Here is a 26,463-nt window from a genome sequence, read left to right on the forward strand (position 1 = left end):
TCTCTCCCTCCTCCGTTCCCCCTGGTTCTCCATTAGGTCTCTCTTGTTTTCCTGCTAGACCTATGAGTGCAAACATATGGTTTCTGTCCTTCTCTGCCTGGCTTACTTCACTCAGCATGACACCCTCAAGGTCCATCCACTTTCCTACGAAGGGCCATATGTCATTCCCTCTCATTGCCATGTAGTACTCCATCGTGAAGATACACCACATCTTCTTGATCCATTCGTCAGGTGATGGACATTTAGGCTCCTTCGGTAAAACAAAGATGCCAAAGAGCTAAGATCTCAACAAGTTTACCTTGCACATACCCCATCTCAGGAAACTCTTAGAGGGGTGCTGTTTCAAAAAAGAAGAAGTAAATAACACCAACAATAAAAAAGGTTCTGGAATTCTTCCCGCAAATACGGAATACCTACTCTGTGCTGTGTCCATAAGACGGGTATAGAGCACTGAAGAAAACAAAGGCCGTGCCTCATGGAGCTGAGCAGGAAGAGGTCAGCCAGAAACACTTTGATGTGTCACAGATTAACAAGTGCTCTGAAGAAAAACGAAGAAGGGGAAAAGATAGAGAGTGACAGCCAGAGAAGGTGGTGGGGGATGCAGTTGTCAGTAGTGGAGTGGGAGCTGGTCAGGAGAGGTTTTTAATGAGCAGCCAGCCGAGGATGGATCAGGAGAACAAAGGGCTCTATGTTTGTTGTTTCTCTGAAATTGAAATTTAGCTGAGCATCTTGTACTTTACGTGGTGTTCCTGTCCAGGAAGAATGTCACCAAAGAAAAATATAAAATTGATAGATTACCTAACGTGTTTGAATATATGCATTCTTCCAGTGGAGAATTTTGGGACCAATTAGTGATAAATACATAGAAAACAAAGCAGATAAGAGAGTGAGACCATTATAAACTCAAGGGAAAGTCAAAGGATGTAAAAGAAAGGAAATGTGATAATCATATATTACATGGTACTGGGTTATAATTTTCACTGAGTCCAATTTACTGAAGAAAGAGGAAATACGTCTACATTTAGGAAAAGTGTACAAAGATTAAAATTTCATCTTGAGTAGTAGGAATTCAGTAATACCTAAAGCTGAGAAGCCAAGAAATAACAATTTAAACATGTGATTAGAAATGTGTGGGCAAATAACTGAACAAACAACAACACAGACAACAAAAATAGCCAAAAGAGTTGCAAGTGCTGGGTATACGCCCCAAAGGGTTGAAAGTGGACTTTTCCTGCACGTTTATAGTAGCATCATTTCCAGCAGCCCAGAGATGGGAACAGCCCAGTTGTCTGTCATGGATGAATGGGTGAACAAAAAGTGGTGTGTACATAATATACATGCTGTGGAATATTACTCAGCCTTGAAAAAGAAGGAAATTCTGACACCTGCTCCAGTGTGGATGAACCTTTAAGATAAGATGTTCAGCGAAATAAGCCAGTCACAAAGGCACAGCTTTTGTGTGATTCCACTTATATGAAGTGCCTATAATAGTCAAATTCTTAGAGAAAGTGGAAAGGTGATTGCCAGGGGCTGCTGGTGAGGAGGCATGGGGAGTTGCTGTATTTGATGGGTACAGAGTTTAAGTATTGGAAGATTGAGAAGTTCTGGAGGTGGATGGTGGTGACTGTGCTTAATGCCACTGAACTGTACACTTAAAAACGTTAAAATGGTAGGTTGAGTATATGTTACCACATACATGGTGCAAAGTTACGTAGATGTCACTACAATAAAAGGAAGCTTGCACATGGTTGCCTCAGGAGAATGGTAATCAGGGATGGGGAAGAGTGGATCACTGCTTTTATGTTTATAGAGTTACTTGTTAAAACTACATAGATGGGTGACTCTGGTTTAAAAAGCAGTTACTCATTTATGCAGATATGTATGTGTGAAGGAATGTTCATCATAGGAAAGACCTGGAAGCAGCCTGTAATAACTACCGGTAAGTATCAGGTCAATAAGTTGTGATACAGTGGGATACTACCCAGCTTTTAAAATGACATTTAAAATCAAAGAAATATGTTCACAGTATATAATGTGAGGGAGAGAGGGGAATAATGGCGTCAGCCAAGCTTCTGTTGGATCTTAGGATTGTTATGATTTGGTCTTTTTGTTTGTTTGTTTATATGATCGAACTGAATGGTTTTTGTTTTCTAAAATATTTTTATGGCTAGTTATTTAGTCAGGTAAACATGGTGGCCTTGTCATAAAAACACTCTGAATTTAATTCTTAAAGGAGGAAAATGGCAAACCAGTTAAATCTCAGGGAATTCCTACTGTGTGTCCAGTTTCACGATCCTCAAATGAAGCATCTTCCCCATACCATTCCCGACGAAAGATGAGGAAACTTCGAGATCATAATATCCGAACTCCATCTAACCTAGACATCCTAGAGCTCCATACACGGGAGGTCCTCCGAAGGTTAGAGATGTGTCCATGGGAAGAGGCAAGTGTTATGTTTCATGCTTACAGACAGAGACTTGGTTGTTCCTGAAAGGTCTTTAGGAGGGTAATAAAAAGAACAGTCTGGCCTTTGTTGTTTTCTAATCTTTGCTTAGTATTGTAGGGATCAACAGTACTGTTGCTCATGACAGGGAACGTGCTTCATTCAGCTTTCTAGGCATCAGTGTAGAAGTAGGATGAATAGATCTTATTTATCTGGGGACATGCTTATTGAGTGTTTACCAAATGCCCGTGCTCTTCTAGGCTCTGGAGAAGATCCTGGAGTGAGCAAAACTGAAGTCTCTGCCATTGTGTGGCTTTCCTTCTAGCTCAAGTTGGAAGGATGGAAGATGAGACATATACTAAGATGCTGTAATTTCAGATAATAAGTATTATGAAGGAAGCCAAAACAGTAGAGAGAGAGAGAATAAAGGGCCTGGGGCTGTCGGAGGGCCTTTCAGGTGGTGGGTTTTGAGCTGACAAACACTGGAAGAAGTCAGGTGGATACAAAGGTTTGAAGAAACAGGGAAGAGCAATTGCAGAAAGCCTGTCCCTGACTCAGCAGCACCAGCATGGGGAACTCTTGGACAGGAAGACTGTCAGAATAAATCCATTCCTGTCAGAGAAATGCTGGCTTAATGGACAAAGGGGAGAGGGCGGGCCTTTGTAAAACATGGTAATGAGTTTGTGATGAGATGCAGATCACCCATCAATTTACATCTTAAGTAAAGGATAGGAATAATTTAAAATGAATAAGATAGAAGTATTTCTGAAATACAATATTTAAAGAAGTTCTGTAGGAATTATAACCTAAATATTTTACATTTTATATAATTGTATTGGTACTATTTTAAGCTTTTGTTGTTGTAAACCTTTTTAACCCATAGCCATCCGGGAGAAGATTTGGCTTATTATGTTCTAGTTATTACTAAAGGAAAAATTACCACAAAAAGGAAATACCCTTTATTAAAAACCACCTACTGTTGTTCTTTTATGTCACATGGTGGTCTTTGTCCCTGTGATATCAGGGGGGTGTTCTGTGAGTTGCTGACAGTGCCTCTTGGAAAGACTAGAGATTAGGTCAGGGATACGATGACTGGGAAGGATTAGTGCTTCCCTGGAAGAAGCAAGGAAACGAGAATTAAAATACATTAAGGCACTGCTTTTCCAGCTTTCCAGTTTTCTTCAAGAGTGAAATGTCTTTAAATTCGCTTTATGTATAAAATGTGTTTTATTGTTAATGGTTCTACAGAAAGATGAACCATATTTATGCTTTGGTTTTAGGACCCACATAGCTTCAGTGCCACACGTTGTGTGTCCCCTGGCCTAGGTGGCCGCCTGGCACAGTTTGGGATGCAGGGCCATGGTGGGGAGATGGTGTATATTGTATTTCTTTTGTCAGGCAGGCATATTTGAGGGCAGATGCTAAGTTCAGTTCTGTTTTTACACTTAAAGGACATCTTGAGTTCTAAACTGAATGGAAAATTTAACAAACATCTCCAGCCATCTTCCACAGTACCTGAATGGAGGGCAAAAGATAATGACCTACGATTACTGCTGACAAATGGAAGGATAATTAAGTACGTGAAGTAGATAACAGTGTCCTACAGATGAGTTTTTGGCGGATTCCCTGTGTTGATTTCATCCCTCGTCCATACTATTGCACGTCGGATTCTAATCTGGGGAAAGCATCTCAGTTTTCCACTTTGACTTTAAATCTGGGGGGAGGGTATGCTGTTTGGTTGCGCTGTTGCACTGTTTTGTGACTTGATCATTTTTCCCTCTATGTTCAGAGATGAGAGACAACCCTTTGCAGATCCAAGTCTTTATACAGCAGATAGTGAAAATGAGGAGGACAAAAGAAGGACAAAAAAGGCAAAAATGAAGATGGAAGAGAGTTCAGGAATAGAGGGGGTGGAGAATGAAGAATCTCAAAAGCCACTTAACAGTATGTTTGTTTTAATGGTCGCTTTAAAGATCTGCTTGTTACCAACGTGATAATGTGTAAAGTATCTTGCTAATTTTAAAGTTCTTAAATTTATGGTAGGATTGAAAATTGTCATGTCCCCAATACTCTTGAGAAATCTGAAGTGTTTCTGATTTGTCCATTGGGGAGATGTGGATGTGAATGCCCAGTGAGGTGTGCACAGGGGAGGTCTTTTTAGTACACAAGGATACATGCTGGTCAGTGACACCCTTGCCTAGTTACAGTTTTTAACAAGAGTCACGTGAAAGCTTGTGCATTTTATGGGCTTCTATTCCAAATAACAAAATAGTCACCAGTTTAATACAGCTTCATAATAATTTTAGCCAATATGTATATGATTTTCAGAATTAGGAGACAATACATTTGGCTGGTCTGAAGCTGTTAGTAATCCATATATTGTCTTATTTGATTGCCTGTTGACAGGAAGTCCTCTACTTGGTTATCGTCAGCGTGACAAATAGTAACACCTTCTCCTTCTTGAGATCCTTCTTGTTTGAATGCAGTCTTCATTTCTTAACATTTTTCAGAGCCTCCATATATACTTCTATTTTAAAAAATAGTCAAGTGTTTTGATAATGGCAAGAAAAATTAACATTAATCCATGTTGAGTACGTCAGTTCCTGCTAATTCCAAGGACATTCAGTGCTGCCATAGTGGGTGGCTCTGTGCGTGTTCCCACGGGGCGGAGAGGCAACTCGTCGGTGGAATTGGCACACGGGTGTTATGTGGCAAGGCCACGTGGGGGAGGGCAGTGGTAAAGCCTGGTGTTTTTATACTTCTTGAATTCACTATCCACGTGAATGCTTTTTTGGTTTAGGAGAGGTATCTTTTTGTTTTTTTGTTGAGAAAGAATGCAAAAGGGAAAGTGAAAAGCATCTTGTAGCTAATTTTAGGGTTGGAGCGTTTTTTCTGGAAAGAAATATAAAATTTCCACGCAAATGAGGACTATATCATCACGTTCAGTAAATGCCACAAGCGTTTTAAGAGTACAGTTCAGTCTGTAACTTGGTCAATTAGGGAGAAAGTCTTTGGTGGAAGAAAGAAATGGACAAAATGAAAGCAGTGGAAAAGGAGAGAGCGAGGTCGGTCAAGGTACACCCGGAGGCTGGACCGGCTTCAGGTACCACCTCTTTCATAAGCTTCCACTGACTTTCGCTTTTTCTCTCTTCCCTTCCCCTCGCAGGGTTTTTTACAAGTGTGAAATCAGAACTCAGGAATCGATCATCAGAATATTCTGATATTTCTGATTCAGAAGACTCTGGACCTGATTGCACTGCACTGGTAGGCCCCACCCCTGGGACTGGTGTGCTGTTTGATGGAGAGATGAACACCTACTTCCCTTCACTCGCGGGAAAAGCAAATGACAGCTTTTCCCAAAGCCTGGTCTCCATGACCTTTGTGGCACCCGGCCCTCCCTGTCATGGTGATTACACACATGCACATGTGCACACACATTCCCAGTCCTGGACTGTTTACATCCGGTAAATGTGGCTTTCGTCTGGTTTTAGAAAGGGCAGATGGAAATGCTGTTCTGATGTTTCTCATAGGTTATATTTCATTTTATTTTAGAGAAATTCTGTACTGTATGTTTTTGTACTAAGGAGTTACGTATTGTAATTGCGAGAGATTTTAGTTGTCATATGGAATACAGAAATAATTCCATGATAATTAAGATTCTGACTTTGCCTATACTGATGAAGTGTTTTTGGCTAGTACAGACTTACTTGGATTTCTTACATTATTTGCTTCCATTTAATTATTTATTATCTCAGAAAAATAACTTTACCACTGAAGAGTCTGAAAGTTCAGGTGATGAAAAGAAACAAGAAATAACATCAAACTTCAAGGAGGACTCCACTGTGATGAGGAACTTTGTTCAAAAGGGCCAGAAGCCATCTAGGAATGAAATTCCAATAAAAAGGTAGGCTTGGGGTGCCTGGGTAGCTCATTCAGTTAAGTGTCTGACTCTTGATTTCAGCTCAGGTCATGATTTCATAGTCTTGGGATTGAGTCTTGCATCAGGTTCTGTACTAGGCCTCGAGGCTGCTTCAGATTCTCTCTCTTCATCTCCCTCTGCCCCTCCCCTGCTCACGTGTGTGTGCTCAAAAAAAAAAAAGTTAGGCTTATTGATGGTAGTAGTCTTATTACATTGTGATACAAATCATATGGAAACATTTTTTTAAATTTTACTGAAAAATGTCAAAAGAATAAACTCTTGTCCTTTTATTTACCTTCTCTAGGGAATGTCCTACCTCGACGAGCACAGAGGAAGAAGCAATTCAGGGCATGCTGTCTATGGCAGGATTGCACTATTCCACATGTTTACAAAGGCAGATACAAAGCACAGGCTGCAGTGGTGAAAGAGACCCTCTCCAGGATCCCAGCGGCTGCCACAGCAGCAACCATGAGGTCAGACAGGTGTATCGCTGTGATAAACCGGTGGAATGTGGTAAGAAACATAAATTAGTCTCTAAACTGTAACATGTCTGCACAAGCTAATAGCTCCATAGTCCTAGTTGAAGTTAAAGATTATGAATAAGAACTGTTGATTGCACATCTTTCGTTGGAAATGGTGTTGAGCATTGATGTTAATGTATACATGATGCAAGTCTAAGGACTCAAACATAAATTGATGGGTGTAGAGAGTCATGTTCACTGGCACACTCATAACTCCTACCAGTGCTGTTGCAGGATAGTTAGTGCCGTTTCCCTTTCCTAAGCTGTTGAGAGTGGAAGGAATGTGGAGGCATCTCACATGGTCTGCTAGGCATGAACCATCAAGCCTCTTTCCTTCCATGGGAGGGAAAACAAGTCTTGATCTCTTTTTGGTTGAGAATATTCTCTCTCCTACTTGAAAAAGAAGTATTGGGAAAGACAGGACTCAGTGACAATGTCAGTGGTATCACGTAGTATTGTTGTTCTCTGTGCCTTTGGGGAAGATTTTGTTTACTGAAAGCCTGAGGGAGATGGGAGAGAAGATGGTACCACATTAAAACGAAATTCCTGTTGTAGAAATTGTGTTCATTCCCACCTACTTCTGTGAATTGTCTGCCAGGAACTTGACATCCATTTCATTTAGTTCTTCAAACAGTGGTTTGGTGTGTGTAATAATAACGCTTTACTAGGAGTAAGCAAGAAGACTTAATAACACTGAGTGAGGTCGCCTGTGCTTACATAGCTGTCAGTATTTGTTGGTTTTGGAATTTAAACCCAGGACTGTGTGATCCCAAACTCTTGGCTTATTGTATAAGAGGAAACTGAGGTTTAGAAGAGTTAAGTACCTTGCCTGAAGGTGTATTGGTAATGGAAAAACTCAAACTCAGGTCTGGGTTTATCCGTCTGTCCACACCATTCTTCCTCCCCATAATTTCCTTGGTCCCTTGAAAAGAAGGCTTCTATGAAAACACTGCAGAATTCGGGCAAACATATGCCTTTATTCTTTATGGAAAAATGTATCAGTTTTAGAGTGTGTTGCATTTGGTTTCTCATCTACAACAGATGGTCATAGAATTTGACTCTAGATCTTCCAGCATCTGGCACAAAACCTGTCATAGAAAGACAGTCCTCGAGAGAATTGAAAGGTTTAACATGTTAGATTGTGAGCTGGTGGTGGTTTTGTTTTTGGGAGGGAAAGTATGAGAATACCTAAAGGTTTAACATACAGGGTTTTGTTTTTTTTTAATAAAATGAAAACCTAAATGTACTTTCAGTTTTAAACATTAGGTGAATTTTGTTCATCATGATCGAGTGTGTGTGGAGATCGTTTAATGAAAACATCTCTTTAGGGGACCACGTCAAGGCTGAAGATCAAGACTTGAGGAGTTCTTCCTGGAGAAAACAATTTGATACCACTTCCAGATTTCATCTTCAGGTATGACGGGCTGGAAACCTCAAAAGGAGACTTAAGATCATTAATTTCTCTTTTTGCTTGCTTGCTTTCTTTCCTTCTTTTTTTATTTTTTTACTACAACCAGTAATCAACCATTTGATCTGGGAAGCTGAAAAATGATTTACAGTTAAATGCATATTTAACAGCTCTCCGTTTTAGCGTGTCTGATGTAACAGCTGCTGCAGGACCCATGGATGTAAGGTGATCTGGAAAAGAATAGTTGATTCAAGGACAGTTACTAAAAACTCCTGCAGCCAACACTTTTAGGTTATGTCCGGGTAGAATGAAAGGGAAAAAAATACCATGAAGATCTCTTTTTAATCTCTGACAGTGTTTCTTGAACATTTTTAGATAGTAAATTTCTTTGAAATTTGATGACAGTTATAGATTCTCTTCCCAGAAAAATGTACATCATAAATACTGATTTTTGCATAGAATTTTCTCACAGTTTGTGTCCCATCCTCACCCCAAATCACCCACTGACTCCAGATTAGGAGCCCCTGCTCTAAGAGAAGACATTTGATGTCCTGAGATCGCAGTGTATTATTGCTTGTACCAAACAAATAGCTTTTTTGAAAAGCCACAGCTTTACCAGTAGCACCGTGCAAGGAAAGTGATGTGACCTTTTGCTGTAAACCTTGGAAAATGACGGTCAAAGGAAGAACCAGAATTCTGATGTGGCAGAGGAGAGTCCGCTAACCTCCCCAATGCCAGGCATGCTCCTAGTAGTGGATTTTATGTGTGTGGGGGTTTTTTTCCCTTCATTTGGCTTATCCACATTTTCTAAATACTTATTGATTTTACAGTAAGAAAAATAGGCAAGTTAATTTTTTAAGGCAAAGTTTCATAAGTACAAGTTTTTTTAATAGAAAAATGTTTCAGAATCAAAGGGCAAGGATGGAATCCCTTAACTATTAGTAATTCACTTATTCAAGTTATGATTTTATAGTGCCTCACTGGTCATAAAGTTTATAATTTATTAGTATTATAGGATCCAACATTCAAAGTACGCTATTATATGAATCTTTTGTTTTTTATATTTTTTTAATTTTAGAGAGCATGCAAGTGGGGGAGAGGGGTGGGGGGGGGAGAGAGAGAGAATGAATCTTAGCAGGCTCCACACTCAGCGCAGAGCCCAGTGCAGGACTTGATTCCACAACCTTGGGATTATGACCTGAGCTAAAATCAAGAGTCGGACTCTCAAACAACAGAGCCATCCAGGCGCTCCTGAATCTAGCTGTTGTTTTTGTAATTGTCTTTGAAAATAGTGAAGTAGAGGACAGATAATTAGCAAGATCACCTTAGAAAATATCAGATTTCTTTTGCCTGTAAGCTAGAGAGGTCTTATAGAGAGGCATGTCAAATCATAACAATTGTTTTTTCATGCTCAGGCAAATAAGACCAATTTAAAGCAAGTTTATATTTAATGCTGTTTTTAAAACTTATTTGACCATTACGGAATCAGGAATTTATTTTATATCATATACACGTCTACAACTGGTTTCATGAAACATCACATCAGATGTATGCTCTTTTCAAGTTTGTATTTCCCGTTCCTTTTTTAGTTCTGGTGATGACCCTTTCCATTGGTCAGTAGGTTTCAAGACCTACTGTTCAGTAGCATTGTTGTTTTTTTTTGTTTTTTTTTTTTTGTTTTTTTTTTTTACTACTGGTTCGTTCACTCCATAATCTTGAAGAGATTGAAGGAAGAATTGGTAAGAGAAAAATCAGACTTGGGGCTCAGCATCTAGGGGCTCTTCGTAGCGCACATCTTAAATACAGTGGAGATGAAACTTAATAGAGGGTAGGTTCTAAAAAAGATAGTGCATTACACCGTACATGGGAGCTGTGTTGTGTGGAGGAAATGGTAGGTCCACACGCCCCGTCCCCGCGTTCCTTCCAGGTCACGTCGTGGCACATGCGTGGTGCCCTGAGGCAGTATAATATACTTTACATAGTACATGAGCTTCCATATACCAATATATACATTTATGGAGAGAGGTCTTTATATATATAAATTATAAGTGGTGCACGTAGGTGGCTCAATCAGTTGAGTGTCTGACTTCAGCTTAGGGTGATGATCTCACATGTGGGAGGTTTGAACCCCTCATCAGGCTCTTTTCTGTCAGCACAGAGCCTGCTTTGGATCCTCAGTCCTCCCCCAACGCCCCTCTACTCATGCATGCTCGCGAAGTTTTCTTTTGGACTGAAGTTACCGTGCAAACTTCAATACTTGAACTTTTTGTGCTGTTGGGTTTTGGAGTGACATGGCCATCCTGAAGGGGTGGTCTTCTGTGGCTGCTACACTTTACAGAAACCACAGTTCAATAGTCTATTTCTTCTCTCTCTTGACTTGCTATTGAATAGAGAGATTAAATACCTCACTTATCTTAAAAGAACTCTAAAAATCCAGCCTTATTTCCTTCCTTTTTTAGGATCACAATAGAGGCCAGAAATGCATCAAAAAGGAGGGTTCATCAGAAATAATTCAGAAGGTACAAAGTAGGAATTCTGTGGACAGCAGTGGCTCAAGCCCTCAAAATGGAAAGTATGCGCAGAATTCAAGCTTGATTTCGGGGGCGTGCCAGATCAATAGTGGCAGTATCAGCCCAGAAAGGCCAGTTGGTGAGACTTCCTTTTCGGTGCCCCTTCACCCCACCAAGAGACCGGCATCAAATCCACCACCCGTCAGCAACCAGGCAACAAAAGGTAATGTCCACACCTCTGTAGGCTGAGCGTCATTTTGGCTGTATCGCAGTGGTGGTGTCAGACTCCATAGACTAGTCGTCCGCGCCCTCCAGCTGCTGACAGCCTGAGGCATGATGGATGGCGGGGTGATGGCAGTATGCCTAGGCTGTTGTGGGAACCAAGGATACCTAGGTCAGCCTTGAGGATCAGGCTTTCTGGAAGAGGAGGTAGATCCTGAAAAGGGCAGTAAGGGGTTAGCCACACCGGGTGGGGGAAGTGACCGGGTAGACCGCATTGAGGGTCAAGGAGATGGTATGGCCCACGGTACACAGGTGACAAACAGTACGTGTGGTATTTATGGAACTGCAGTCAGTTTTGCTGCTGAAGCACAGGATGATGCAAGGAGGGTTCGAGCTCATGCTCAAGAGATAGGCAGGGATCAGACTGCGGGAGGGCCTGGAACGGCTTATGAAGGAGGGGGGCCTTTATCTCTCATCTGACGAGGTGGAAGTTTGAAGCAGCAGAATTGCAGGAGCGTGCCTGTCCGTGCGGAACACCTAAAAGGCTTGCTTTCTGGAGGGCTCTCCCGTTAGGTCTTCCAGCTGCTGTCGGTCAGGAATGATTTTCATTATTATTTACACTGTTGTTGGTGTTTTACAGGTAAACGTCCAAAAAAAGGAATGGCAACAGCCAAGCAACGTCTTGGGAAGATCCTTAAGTTGAACAGGAATGGCCACGCCCGTTTCTTTGTGTGACGGAGCCACGGCCGTGGCCACTCTTCCCGCTGGAGACAGACTGGTTGCGGGGCCGCGGGAGCCTGGAGCTCAGCCGGGCCCCCCCTGCCGCGGTTTGCATGTACAGTAGGGAGCACTGCCTGAAGAACAAAATGAACCTGATGCTGCATTTTCACTGTGCCACACCCACTCAGCAATAACCGTTTGGGACCTGGTGGGGGAGAGGAAGAAGGAGGGTAGAACCTTAAAAAGAGACCTTGAACTGGGAAAGGTCTCTTGTCAGGGCTTGAATTTCATTTTGTTGTTGGTAGTGTCTTGATTTATTTTCAGTAGTAGGGTAAAGAATTATCAATAATTTATTTAACAGATTTTTTTTTAAAGTTAACAGCTTTTAAATTCTTTTTTAAAGCTATTTATTTGGAAGATTTCTGGAGAAATATCTCACTAATTTAGATTTAAGAATGTGAAAGTTTTTAAATTATTTTTGATAGTGTGTATGTTACATGTGGGGAGGAGCCACAGTAACAGTAACTAGTCTGGACTCTTAAATTTGATATTCAGGTTAAAGTCTTAAACAGGGATTTGATGCATTAATTATTTTAAATTAAGATGTATATGAAAATCATTTTATTTTATATATTTCATGTGTTTTTTATAAGCTATTAGCTTCGCTTTTGCTAACATCCAAGGTGCATACTGTTATCCAGGTCGATTACCGTACACCCCGCCTTCCCTCTGCGCGCCCCATCATTCTGTGACGACACAGACTCTTCTCTTTGCAGACAAACACTCTCGTAGCCAACGTGTAAGAATGACATAAAAGATCCCACATTTTGCATTTCGTTTGACATTGCAGTTTTCTTCTAATTCTATAAAAATAGGCTTCTTGCATTTTCATTTTTGCTGGTGATATCTGGGTCCCAAAGAGAACAGCTTTAATATCTTTTTCCTACCTTTGGGGAAGGGATTATAGGTTTGGTTAAATTGTCATGTTTATAGTTTTTCAAATACATTTGTAACTACAGAGGGCCTTCTTCATACTGCTGGTGTTGGAGGGCAGGCCGCGCACCTGCCGCAGAGGTTATATTTTATGACGCTTATATTCTGTGTGTATCTAACTTGTTGGAAAATATGAGATATGGTTTGACTTAGTATATTCAAATCTGCATAATAAGCCGTAATATAATAGGACTATACTATATTAAGTTGTATAGAAGCAAGCATGTTGGAGTAGATCTTTTGGGTGTCTGTGTGTTTAGTTTCTTCTTAACTTTCTAAGGAATTACTTAAGATACAGATCTGGAGTAAAATGGTGCTTCTTGCAGTTTCTTCCATCTGTCCTAACTTCTTCACCAGTGCATATTGAGATTCAGTATCTGGTCAAGCTTTAAGGAATTCTCTATCTCCTTTATGCACAGTTCTTACTAAATGCCAGTTTTCAGTTGCTCTGGTAGCTTCTGTTCTCCCTTTTCTCCCCCATGGCATAAAAGTAGGTGATTTCTGGGGACGGGGTGGGGACACTCCCAGTTCTGACAATAGAACATTTTACAAGTTTCTACAAAGAAAATATAGGCAAATAAGATAAGATTTATTTTTATGGAGAAGAAATATGGCCATATCGTGGATTTGTCTCTTTTTTACTCAGCAAGGTAGCAGGACTTTCCCTTCCGTATTAAGTGTCACTTGAAGAGCTGAGAAAAAATCTAGACCATCATCTTTCATGGTTATATTCAAATGTGTATTTTCAAAGAGAAATATTTCTTACTCTGTCTCTATTCCAATATTTCATGGAATAAATATTAAATAGCTTATGAATTAGCCTTTCTGGTCCAAGTCACTGGACCAAAGTCTGGGTCTTAACTGGGTGTCAGGAAAAAGAATTTGTATGGAAATACTAAGTGTCTATAAATGGCCTATTTAAACTGTGTCTACACTATGCCAAAACTAGTTAAGAGATGGGTAAAATCAGTCATTTGTTTGGTCATTGGATCTCACGTTGTCCAAAGTTGAGGTTTGACTGATTCTCCTACCTCCCAATATATTATTGTGACTTTCTGGTTTCTGTAGACACCATTTTAATGTGAGAGTTCACATCATTTTGTTTTGATTTAAGAAATAAGAATTATAATTTCTTCTTCCAGCTACATCATGATCTGGATTCTTTTATTTTCTTTACATTTTTCTTAGCTCTAAGTATTTTTTAATTTTCTGACCTCTTTTCTTTAGCTATAAAAATTAAAATCAAATTGTTTTTATAAATAAAAGTGGGGAGCAGTGTCCGCCCTGTGTGCTTAGGCCAATGAATTCTAATTTTAAGTAACCAGTATGTAAATGTATTAAGTGAAGGTACTGTGGATTCATTTTTGGCACATTTAGCCCATTAACTGGCTAAGTTTAAAAAAAGAAAGAAGCTTTCAGTAGCATAATGCAACTACTGAAACAGAATCATGTATCTTTCTCTGAATCGGTAAAGATTCAGCCTGCTGGCCCAGTGGGTCCCCTAGTCAAAGCTCTTCTAAAGTTACTGGCTGTGATGCATCCTTTTATCTCATGGAAATGACTGAACTTTGAGTGACTGCAGCCAGGATCTGGACTCCGCCGTAATAGACAACCTTTCGTGTTGTTCTCTGTCTCCTTTATAAATCATACTACCACACAGACACTGCAGTGTAGACAAGTAAACAACAGTGGTGGCATTTAGCTAGTTATATGCAAATAAATAGGTAACACAATTGTGACTTAACATATGCGACTTAAATGGTAGTAGTAGTAGATAATGATTTTTCTGTATTGATTCAAATCAGCAACTTCTGTTAACCTGGGACCCCCTGTACTGTAACTCATAATGTCACATAACATGCTTTCCAGGATTTATTAATGATGTAAATAATACAAAGCTGGCAGTTGATAGTAGTTTGGCATCCTAGAAATACACTGAACTTCATAGAACATCAGTTAAGTTTTAAACATACAGATTTAAAAATGCTGACTGAAATCATCTTGTAAACTCAGAGGAAACAAGCCCATCAGTATCACAACTTAAATACTTCACTCGAATACAGATCTGCGTTTTTAATAATCCTAATTATTGCCTTTTAAATGAACTCTACTGTATCGACTCAGATACTAGCAGCAGGTATTTATGAAACACTGTGTGCCCAGCACTACTTAGTACCATGGGGGAAGCTGACGTTGTGGTCTCTGCTCTTGAGGGCATCTTCTCCAAGAAATAAGCAGTATTGTTTTCATTTCTAAGCAAACTTACACAAAAGAGGGCCCACGTATTAAAAAAAAATAGCGTAACTTTAGTAGTTTCAACTGAAACATCTAACTATAGAAGTGGAAGTTGGCTTTTTTAAATTTGTAAAATTTAAGAAACATTTCAAAAGTTAATAATTTTATGTTGGTAGTAGAGGGGCATGGTGCAGCCTGGAAGGGAGTACGAATCTGAGTTTTTGTCCCAAGCTCTGCCATTGATGCATCAGCTGTGTGAGCAGAAATAAGTCACTTACTCTAGAAAGTCTTGGTTTTCTCATTTGTAAGTTTGGATAAAAATGTGGTTAGGGAAACCATAGAATGGCCTTCCTTAATTGTTAACACTTCATACTTACAGAGAATTTATCGCTATTTAATGTGCAACTGACAGTGCACATCTATATGCATTTTTTAGTGAAAACTATTACTCGTAAAATTTGTTTCATATCCAATATATGCCCAGAGCATGGTACCTAAAAAATCGGAAGCATCTCTAACAAGGCGTTGAATTAAAATCAGAATTAGTGGTTGAAGTGGAAGAAAAAGAAGTGAGTTTATGGATAAGAGTTAATGGATAACGACAAGTAGTCTTAATGGTTTAAAGGAGCTCAAAGATGGTTTGAGGTTTTGCTCAAAGAGGAATTAGGTCAGTGCTGCTCCACAGACTCTTCAGGTACTAGAGAAAGGTAAAACAAGTCATGGAATGAAAATGGTTTAGCAGCTACCCAACGAGCTAGGGGGGAAAAAAGACGGTCAAAAGATGGGAACCAACAAAGCCAGCTCAGGGTGGGCGAACAATGGCTTGTTGGGTAGAGAGAGAACGCACAGTAGTGGGAAGCGAGACCTGACTGGACATCTTTGAAGGAGAAGATTCTTTCTGCTCTTTTCATGAGATGCTCTCTGTAGTGCAGGGCTAGTCCCCAAAGAGTAGTTGAGTATTGTATGGCCCACTCCACTACTGCCAGAAGTAACTACTTTAGTATGTAAACATTTTACAATTTCATGTTATGAAATGAGGGCTTAATAATGAAAATGTGAACATTTTTCAAAAACAACAATAAATATTAAGCTAATTGCTCCCTCCCAAAAGAGATGTTAAAAATTAGCATTTTCAGATGTCCTAGACCTTCTTCTAAAGCTGTCTTGAGAAGGCTGAGCTTCAAATCTTTAGGAAAAGAGTGTTGCCAGTTAATAAAGGAGACCAGTGACACCCAGGAGGGCAGGATTCGCCGGGGGTCACAGTGGTCCTGGACTTCAGGTCCCTCACTTCCGGAAACAGCCCCGTTGTGTGACCTTGTGCAGCTTCTGCTCCTCCTGTGGTAGATGATGCTGATAAGCTTACTAGAAGCCAGGTGGAAAGGAAGGGGAAGAAATAATACACTTACTACATTGCTGATGAACGTAATGGAATTTTAATACTGTAGCCTTACTGAAAACCCTTTTCATATTTCCATTTGTTCTTCAGTGAACGTCCTGCCATAAGTCAAATATTTGATCCCCTCACAGAAACACATTTAAAAGTGAAGTCGCTAAGAAGCAAATACCTGTTTCCAAAGCAATTAGCTTATGACTGTGGTTTTATTCTTTTAAAGTATTATTTCCCTTTATAGTGAGTAGGGGAAAATAATACTCATTTGCCTGCGGTCTACCCCTTAGACTCTCTTGCTCACCCTTGGTGCCCTATCTAGTGTCCTAACTAAAGCTTTGTCTTATCAAGTGCAAAATTAAATTTTTTGTTAAACCCGTTTTGAAACTGCATTCACTGAATCTTCCAAGTTTATCTGCTCTGCACTATTTCACTAATAAACACTGGCTACCACGTAGCCCTTGACCTCCAAGTAGTTTACCTATGCAAGACCTGTAACATTCTGAATCCACTTTTATTTCAGAAAGCAATCCTAAATGGAACGTAATCATAAAGATAAACCTTGCTTCCACTCAGTTTTATTTTGGCCATTTCCTTTTCAAAATGTCCACTCTTTTTCCCTGATATTTTTCACCAAAACAATGATCATAAGTGCTAGAACTTATACTATTTTGCAGGAATAAAATAACCCAGACATGCTCGTCTTATATTTCCTCGGTTGATTTTGGTTAGTGGTAGTTACCAGCTAATGAGGAGTTGATTTCTTGCCTAGAATCATTTCTTCCCTCTAAGATTCATAAGTAGTAACTGTTTATTTTTACAAAGCATACATGTAACTTCCACATTATAGTCAGGGACCTGAGGTGTAACTTGCTAAGTGAACCCCAAGGTTATTTTATCTTGCAAAAGAAACCTAAACCAAACTAAGGGCCTTACATTTATGGTTAGACTGAATCAAAAGCTATAATAACCTCAATTTTCTCAAAAACAGCTTCTGACTGCAAAAGCAAGTCATGCAGTTGTTAGGTATGAAATCGCACTGATCAGGAAACACATAATGCATCCTTGCAGACTGTAGTTCCTTCCGAAAAGACTTTTCTACTTTTAATATAAATTAAGCCATAACAGTTTCATGCTGTGGAAAAAGGGTGAAAAGGTTCATTCTAAGAGATTATATAATATGAATTTTCACATTTACTGTGAAATGTCTAACTTTGCCAGTGCTTCAGCAGGTTTTTTGCGGGGGGGGGTTAGGGGTGTAGAGGGTGGCGATATGGGGAGTAGTATTGGTTTTAGGGGTTTTAAGTCTGTGAAATTTGAAAAGGGGGCAGCTGTTGGCTATGGTATTTACTAGTTTTGTAGTAATGTTTTGCTAGCCTGACTGACTTTCCTTAACTGATTTTTATGCCCATGGTCCAAGGTGACTGTTACCCTTTCTTGTTTGGGGTGTCCACGGAGTAATGTCTTGTCTGTTTGTATAGGCAGTCAGTGTGTGTGCACATGTGTGTCCTTGGAAGACAGAAGCACACGGTGTGACAACAGAGTGGGGTGTGGCTGGGAAATGGGATGCTGAAGCTTTAAGAGCATTTTTTTGGATTCATAACAGTATTTCCCATCTTTTGCCTGCAGGCAGGGAAAGTGTACAGTATTTATTTTGTTTCTGTTTTAAATTTGTAAGTCTTTAAGTAGCTTACATTGGTTATTATAGGGGAGGACAAGTGACTTGTTTAAAGTTGTATTTAGTATTCTTACTTTCCAATTTCTGTATTTTAAAATATTGAAATTAAAATTGTATTACTTCTGTTTTCATTTTTTTAGCACTCGGTGTATTTTTTGCTCATATTGTTTGAAAGTATAAATGTTGAAAGTTGTATAAAATGTGTCTTTGAAAGAAAAAAAAATCTGAATTCTATATCCAAATCTGACTTTCTGCTCACTTTTTCTGCTTATTGACTCATAGGAGATTTGAGAATGGGAAAAGCTGTGTCACACTTCCGCTTCTTACTATTTCCGAGGATTTAAATGTGAAGAGTAATGTGTCCTGTTCTTTTATTAGATGTATTGCTGGGGAAGCGGTTGCTGAAAGAGGGGGAAGAACCCAAAGGGTAATTGGCAAGATGCTGCTGTGTTGTGGCCACGGTGTGGGTGTTTTCTGCTGGACATTTAAGAGGACTCGTTGTCCCCAACCCAGTCACCTTATTGAGCACCTGCAGGGTACCAGGTGTAGTTCTAGTGCCCATGCGACAGGAGTGAACACAACAGAGCCCCAGTCCCCAGGGAACTTCTGGCCATGTGAAAGGGGAGAGAGGTGCCTGGGTGACCCGCTGCCTCGGGGAAGGGGGGGGTGGGAGAAAGAGGAGCTCCCTTTCAGACCTGGTGCCTCTGTGGGATCCAAAGAAAGCCGGTGGAGAGGAGGTGAAGTGAGAAAGGAGCCGTGGACCCAGAGAGTAGTAGGGGGTTGGGGGCAGCGGAAGAGGGGCCCAGGAAGGGGGCAGGGAGTGGCCGAGAGTCTCCTCAGGAGGAGGACCCCACATGCAGGTGACGGGAGCCCAGGCTGCGGAAGGAACAGGGCCCGGCTTGTACCTGACGCCTGCAAGAGGGTCGGTGTTCAGAGGGCACACACTCAGGCCACCGAGCAGCTGCTACAAGAGCCTTCCCCAAAGCACCCTTCCACCTCCTCTTTCTTCTAAAGGGGACTGCTCTGGTCCCTATGAGCCGTCCCTACGATACAGACCTAAACCTGAACTGACCTGTTCTTTTGTAAAACTCAACACCGATGGTCAGTCTGTCTACCTTCCTGCGGGATGTTTACCCTTCAGCAGGCTTGTTTGTTACCATTTATTGGGACCTACTCCTCAGACTGTTAGCTTGATTTTTGTGTTTGTACCAAGCAATGAGACTGAGACGCGTCTCTGTGGGAGGTGGCGTGTGACCCAGCCCTCATTTTAGATGGAGAAGAATCAGGTGCTGTGCTGCACACGGAGTTTTGGACAGAAGCCCTCCTTACCTTCCGTTTGAGTACTTCCTGTGCGCAAGGCATATTTTCATTTCTTCCTCAGAGTAACCCCACGAGGTAGGTGCTATATTCCCCATCATACAGATGAAACTGAGGCCAGAGAGGATAAATAATATGTCTGGGTTCACACTGCCAATAAAACAGATTTTAATCAAAAGCCTACCTAAAAGCTATGGTATTTCTTATGAATCATTCTCTCATTATTTTAATGGTATACTTTCAGTTAGTAAAAAGGAATAGATGGTCCTTAGGAATGGTTTGTATTCAGGGCATCTGGGTAGCTCAGTTAAGTGCCCGATTTTTGATTTCCACTCAGGTCATGATCTCATGGTTTTTGAGTTAAGACCCGAGTCAGGCTCTGTGCTGACAGCGTGGAGATTAATTGGGGTTCTCTCTCTCTCTCTCTCTCTCTCTCTCTCTCTCTCTCTCTGCCTCTCCCCTCTCACAATCTGTCTCTCAAAAATAAACATTAAAAACAAAATGAATAGATTGTGTTCTAAACATTTCTTTGTAGGTAACCATTTTGGACTGAAATATCTTCAGAAGCTTTCTGTCACTCAACTCAGCTTTTGAGTCTAGTTTTCCCAGGGACAGGCACACGTGAAAGACTGTGGTTTATCGTCTAGCATCTACCCTTCGAGTGGAGAGCAGGCTGTAAACAAGGAACACGGGATACCATTACGGTACATGAACCCTACAGCGGTTCCCAAAGCGGCATACCGAGGGTCCGAGTAGGGGCTGTGCCTGGTGCGCCGCTTCCCCGGGCCTGGATGTGGCCGCCGGGTGAGGCGCCTTCCCACGAAGCCTCTCCTCCATTCTCTGCCCCTCAGCCCTGTAGGTGGACCAGCCCAGATGAGGATGGAGAGAGGAAAGGCGTCCTGCCTGCTTTCCAGAGTCTAGCTTCCCTCCCTCCCACCCCCGAAAACTCCTCCCCATCCAGGTCCCAGGTCCTCATCTTCATTCCAGGAAGGTTCTCCATCACCCCTCTCTGGGGTCTTCCACCCTCCGGGCCCAGAAATACCCTTTACACTCTTTAAAAGTGCTAATTCTGATGAGTTGGAAAGTAATCCTTTCTTTGCCAGAGTTGGAAAAGGAAAATAATGAAGGCCCTAAAAATAGAAAGTAATGTGTAAATTCCATATACAAATAAAACCTGGGACAGATTTTCAATAACAGTAAGAATAGCATTTGACCTTCCCCTAATCATTTACTCTAGAAACTGCCCTACATAAGGGACTTGAGGTCTATCGGTGTCTGGAATAGAGCGCACCATGTTAGTGGCGCCTGGTGACCTGGGGAATGAGGAGATTCTGAGCCTGGGAACTTGTAGACACTTCAGGTTATGTTTGTTTGTTTTCCTTCTAGTTCAAATAACTTGTCAAATTTGAAATTAAAGGAGACAAATGTGTTCTACCCCAGGGTATGGGTTAGCCGCCCAAGAACACACTACTTACACCGTGGTACCTATTCACACTCACCAGGTATCAGACCCTCTTGCTTCTGGGGTGCTGTACTGGCTGCTGAATGGGCACAGAGCAGGTCACCAGGGAGCTCTGTCTCCCTCTTCTACTCTCTGCCCTGTCCGTGCTTCCATTGCGTGCAGGGGACCAGCCCACGCACCCCAGTCTGAAGGTCCTGAGTAGGGGGTTGGTGTCGGTGCAATATCTATAAAAAAGAAGACAGACAACGTGAATGGTGGAAAAGCCACGTTTTACTTAGATGTCCAGGGTCTTATATACCACGGGTGATTACATCATTTCTTTAATGGTTACATAGTTCGAGGTCTTTGAAGTGAAGACATGCTCCAGAAAGGTTCATGTATAACAGGACAGGTGTAAATATCAGGAATTATCAAGTCATTACAAGAGAGGGATTCCCTAATAATAGTCTGGCTCCAAGCAGAAGATGAGCCTGAAGAATTCTATGAGGATATTTACATTTCTTAAGACTCCTCATCAGTTATGCATGGGCAAGATGCTTATCCTTCAATAGGCAAATCTTTTGGCAGAGGTTTGCGGTTTACTTCCAACAGCAAAGAGCTAGAAAGAAAAGTAAGGGGAGGACTGGCGCCACTGACCGAACCAAGTTGATTCAAAGCCTAAAAGTATATGTCTCTTTACAAAGCAATGAGAAAATCACAGACAGGATGAATAAAAGCCACATGTGCGGCCCAGGAGGCCAAATATTGTTCGAGGGTTATTTTTGCCTACTGGGCCCCAACAATTGCTGGTCTTCTCATTCTGCAGTGTCTTTGTTCTTTGTTTTGTTTGAACTACCAGCCTCAATGTGTTCTTCTAGGGTTTAGCACAAATCTCACTAGAATGCACCAAATAAACATACACAGTGCTTTTTACCAATATTCATTCATTCTCCCTCCCTCCCTCCTTCTCTCTCTCTCTCTCTCTCTCTCTCTCTCTCTCTCTCTCTCTCTCTCTCGCAGTGGGATGAGATAGGAGAGGGGGGAAGAGATAGGGTAAAAGAAAAAGGCAGAACAATGGGGAAAGAACCTAATACAGTTGTAGAATTCTCTGTCAACTATTAAGAGCGGTAGAAACTCACCAACATAGTATAAAAATGGATGTTTGAAGTTTCTTTACAGTATGAAAAAGATGGAATAAATTTTAATAAGATAAACTGATTATATAGCTCACGTGGAACCTAAAACTTAAAATTTTATTGTAGTTACTTTGTAAATATACAGGTGTGCCTTGCTTTGAAGCTATGGCAATGGCTATATCATAATGGTTAATGTATAAAACTACAAAACAAATTCATTGGGTGGTACCTAATTAGGAAAGGATTTTTTTTCTACCTAAAAGGAAAAAAAGCATGCTAAAGATTACTTGGTTCCATAGAGCACTGTTTTCAGAGGTTTAAAACAGAACACTTCATGGGTGCCACTGCTCTGCTTGAATCCCCGGGCAGTGTGATGTTCAGAAAGGGAACTTCTAGGGAGTTCAGCAGGGCTCCCCTTGGAAGACAAATCATAACGCGCCTGGCCTGGACATGGATGAGCGTGTAAGGATGCTGAACCCAGCAGAGACTTTGGGCTCTAACAGTCCTGGTAGGGAGCCTGGTCAAGAGCAGGACCAGCTGAACACAAGCTCCAGGCTTGGTTCCTTAACTCCAGATCAACTCCAGCTGGTGGAGACACCTTACACTTGGGTATCAGATCCCAAATTCCCACATTCAGTCACAAATAAGCTTCTCCGTGAGTGGCCTCACCAACGTTCAGTTGCCCAAGCCAGATTCTTGGATGCTGTCCTCAAATCGCCCCTCTCCCACCCAAACTGATGATTCACCGGACATCAACAATCTCCCCACTGCGTAATTTATACAGAATGGAACTACCCGTTAGCTCTGATTACCTCAGGACAAAATATGGACAAAATGCTTCCTAGACCCCACACCCCCTCCTCCCTCTAGTAAGTAAGGCTAGTTGTTACCACCACTTCCCTTTACAGCAAAATTCCTTGCTATCTTCATTTGCTGTTTTCAGTTCTCACTCCCCATTCAGGCTTCAACCCACCACACTATAAAGAAGCTCAGGACGGACTGCTAATTGATGAGCAGTCACATAGAGGGACCCTGGAGGATGAGGGGCCATCTTGGATGGTCTAGCCCCAGCTGAGCTCGCAGCCGAATGTAGCCCCAGGAATGACTGGTTATACTGTGTGAGGCAGAACTACCCTCACTGAGCTCCGTCAGCTCGCAAAATCACGAAGACGAAGCCATTGTTTTCAGCCACTAAGCTTTGGGGTGGTTTGTTGCACAGTAACAGATGAAACATTTCTCTACCCCCTCTCACTCAGTCTCCTGATGGCACTCAATGGAGGTGATCATCCTTTCTTGAAATGTTTAAATATTTGGCTTTCATGATTCCCTAATTCTCCAGGTTTTCCTCCTACCTCAGAGGCAGCTCCCTCTCAGCCTCCTCAGCTCTAGAGGGCAGGTCCTTGGAATTCTCTTCTCACTTTACACTCTTTTCTGGTGAACTAATGGGTCCTGTGGGTTTAGCCACCCATACGTTCACAGCTCTTGTGTTCTAACCTCTTCTACAAATGGAAATGTCTGTTATGGAGGAGTCCCTAGAAAGAGGAGGCTGGCCACACCTTGCAAGGCCACCCAGGGAGACGCTGACAACACTGGCAAGGGGGCAAAGGGACTGGGGGAAACGTGGGCAAGAGCCTTTATTGTGACTTCTGTGGGAAGGGAGCGCGCGGCATGGGGGTGGCCTTCTCGATTCCTAGAAATACATTGGAACTTTTCAAAGCCCCAGTGGACATATCATCCTTCAGTGTTTCCTAAGCTTTTGATTAGTTTGTTTGCCTCAACTGTTATCCATTGCCCCGGTCAGTGGTTATGTTACAACATTGAACAAAGCACCCTTGAGAGGCCATTAGCACTAGGCTGGTTCCAGTGAGGACGAACAAATACCAGCCTTTTCAGGAGGGTCTTCTAGGGAACCAGTGGTCAAGTCCAACAAGGACTTTGGAAACAGCTCCTGCCCTGTTCTGCCCTCTCTGGTACCAGGAGTGTGGGCTGTTAGCTTTCAAGGCTGCCAAGGAGCGGAGGAGGAGATAGGACTTGGGAAAGTTAAAAGGCAACAAAGCTTGACGTTTTCAACTTAGATTCAGCTGTTGCTTTTTTTTTTTTTTTTACATTTAATTTATTTAAGCAATCTCTATACCCAACAGTGGGGCTTGAACTCACCATCCCTGAGATCTAGCTTCAGCCAGGAGGCCCTCAGCTGTATTTCTTGACCAAATGCTAAATGGGTTGCTACAAGACTTCAACTTCCAGAGCTCTGAAAATACAGATTCTGGCCACTTTGGCCAATTTTTCATCTGAAAGGGCAAATTTCCTGGGTTCTTACTCCACTATTTTCACTGCTGTCAACTTTCCTTTTTATTTTTTAAATGTTTTTATTTATTTTTGAGAGAGAGAGAGAGAGAGAGAGAGAGAGAGAGAGCGAGCAGGGGAGAGTCAGAGAGAGAGAGGGAGAACAGAACCTGAAGACAGACTTCAGGCTCTGAGCTAGCTGGCAGCACAGAGCCTGACGCCAGGCTCGAACCCACAACCCGTGAGATCACGACCTGGGCCGAAGTTGGACACTTAACCGACTGAGTCAACCAGGTGCCCCTCACCCTTCCTTTTTCAAAAAAAAGTTTTTATTGCAAAATCATATTAAAACTACAATTACAAATTAAAGTTTTAAATTAAGAATTAAACTCGAAAGATTGCCCACGATGTTTTAAAGTCCAGATTTAATTCATTATTTTTTTTTAATGTTTATTTTTGGGCAACAGAGGAGAGACCACAAGCTAGGGGAGGGGCAGAGAGGGAGACAGAGGATTTGAAGCGGGCTCTGTGGTGACAGCAGAAAGTCCAATGCGGGCTGGAACTCCCCAGCGGAGCCCAAGTCCAACACAACCATTTACCGGACTAAGCCACCAAGGCGCCCCTAAATCCACAGTTAAAAGCCAAGCGAAATGTCCATCACCTGACGAATGGATCAAGAAGATGTGGTGTATATATATATATATACAATGGAATACTACATGGTAATGAGAAAGGATGAAATATGGCCAGTTGTAGCCAAGTGGATGGACCTGGCGGGTGTCATGCTAAGCGAAATAAGCCAGGCGGAGAAGGACAGATACCACATGTTTGCACTCATAGGTCTAACAGGAGAACAGGAGAAACCTAATGGAGGACCAGGGGGAAGGCAAGAGGGAAAGAGAGTTGGGGAGAAAGAGGGACGCAAAACTTGAGAGACTATTGAATGCTGAAAAGGAACTGAGGGTTGAGGGGGGAGGGGGAGGGGGAAAAGCGGTGGTGGTGATGGAGGAGGGCACTTGTGGGGAAGAGCACTGGGTGTTGTATGGAAACCAATTTGACAATAAACTACTTAAAAATAAAAAACATAAAAGCCAAGCAACAATTGCCCCTCACCCCATCCCCTAATTCATTTGTCCGTGTTACTTTATCCTCGTCATCCACACATCACAGATTTTTACCATTTTGTGGTAAAAGATTATAGAGAATTTTAACAACATACCTAAGTTTCCTTCCCCCACAATCTTCCCACCGCTCATCTTTCCCCCCACTTTCCGAGTACCCCTTCCTGCATACGCCCCGACTTCGGCACAGTGTGTGTTCTTCGGGAGCCTTCTCCTTGCTCATTCAAAAACAGCCACATTTCCACACAAATAGGTTTCTCTTTTCGCTATTGATTTAGACAGTTCTGTACTGCTTTCCCCCTTAGCACGTCCTTCTAGGTCGGTGGAGATTTAATGCATGCTTGTTAAAAACCCTGGAACGGTCTGGCAAGGATCCCCCATGTTATTCCCAGCACCGCCCCCCCCCCCGCCCCCACAAAACACTCTCGCCAGAACTTTACTGTTGCTTTTACTTTTTTTTCAAGAGTTCATTTTATTTTTTTATTTTAATATAGTTTGTTGTCAAGTTAGCTAAGTGAAGTAAATCAGTCAGAGAAAGACCGATATCCTGTGTTTCCACGCCAATGTGGAACTTGTTCCCTTTAGTTCTAGAAGATTCCCAGAAGACGACTGCTGGGTCAAAGGTCACGCGCCTTCACAACTTGACTAGCTACCCGGGGACTACTTTTCCAAAGGGTTCCAACATTTCACCTTTCCATCAACCGCCCCCCCTCCCCGGGCGCGGGCCGGGCCTCTGAGCGGTCTCTGAGCGCTCGGTCCCTCTATTAGTGGGCAGCGCTGAGGAGAACACGGCTTCCCTTTCTCGCAGGACGACGCGTCAGAGCTTCGAACGGCGCGCTCCGCGCCTGCCCCTCGGGGAAAGTAGCGCCGGTGGCGCGCGGCCCGGCGCGCTCGCGGTCACGTGGTGTGGAATCCGGCCCGGCGCCGCCGGGAGCCGTCAGACGGCCGGGCTAGACGCCAGGTGGGCGGCGGCCCTGTTTGCTCAGCCAACACGTGAGCGGAGAGCGCCCTGCGCCGACGGCTGCGCGATTTCCAAATGCTCGGGACTTCGGGGAGCGGCTGCGCACGGCCCGGGCGTCTCCGCCGCCGGCGGCCGGGCGAAGGTGCTTCGAGAGCCGCGAGGCGC

General features: G+C 42.3%; 2 protein-coding genes across 3 annotated transcripts in view; both read left to right on the forward strand.

The window, feature by feature from the left end:
• The window catches only part of KDM7A (lysine demethylase 7A), a 97,240-nt gene extending 79,073 nt beyond the window's left edge, over positions 1-18,167 (forward strand). For both annotated transcript variants that reach the window (XM_029922675.1, XM_029922678.1), the window contains 9 exons: positions 2,234-2,443; positions 3,895-4,019; positions 4,233-4,387; positions 5,610-5,707; positions 6,199-6,347; positions 6,667-6,875; positions 8,212-8,297; positions 10,751-11,024; positions 11,664-18,167. In XM_029922675.1, the coding sequence (XP_029778535.1) occupies positions 2,234-2,443; positions 3,895-4,019; positions 4,233-4,387; positions 5,610-5,707; positions 6,199-6,347; positions 6,667-6,875; positions 8,212-8,297; positions 10,751-11,024; positions 11,664-11,758 (1,401 nt within the window). In that variant the 3' untranslated portion in view covers positions 11,759-18,167. The remainder of the gene's footprint in view (positions 1-2,233; positions 2,444-3,894; positions 4,020-4,232; positions 4,388-5,609; positions 5,708-6,198; positions 6,348-6,666; positions 6,876-8,211; positions 8,298-10,750; positions 11,025-11,663) is intronic.
• A 1,894-nt stretch (positions 18,168-20,061) lies between these two features.
• PARP12 (poly(ADP-ribose) polymerase family member 12) overlaps positions 20,062-26,463 on the forward strand; it is a 43,565-nt gene continuing 37,163 nt past the window's right edge. Inside the window, exons 1-2 of the mRNA XM_029917892.1 lie at positions 20,062-20,105; positions 26,146-26,440. Of these exons, the coding sequence (XP_029773752.1) occupies positions 20,062-20,105; positions 26,146-26,440 (339 nt within the window). The remainder of the gene's footprint in view (positions 20,106-26,145; positions 26,441-26,463) is intronic.

This window comes from Suricata suricatta, chromosome 2 (genome assembly GCF_006229205.1).
Source record: "Suricata suricatta isolate VVHF042 chromosome 2, meerkat_22Aug2017_6uvM2_HiC, whole genome shotgun sequence".
NCBI classification, from domain to species: Eukaryota; Metazoa; Chordata; class Mammalia; order Carnivora; family Herpestidae; genus Suricata; species Suricata suricatta.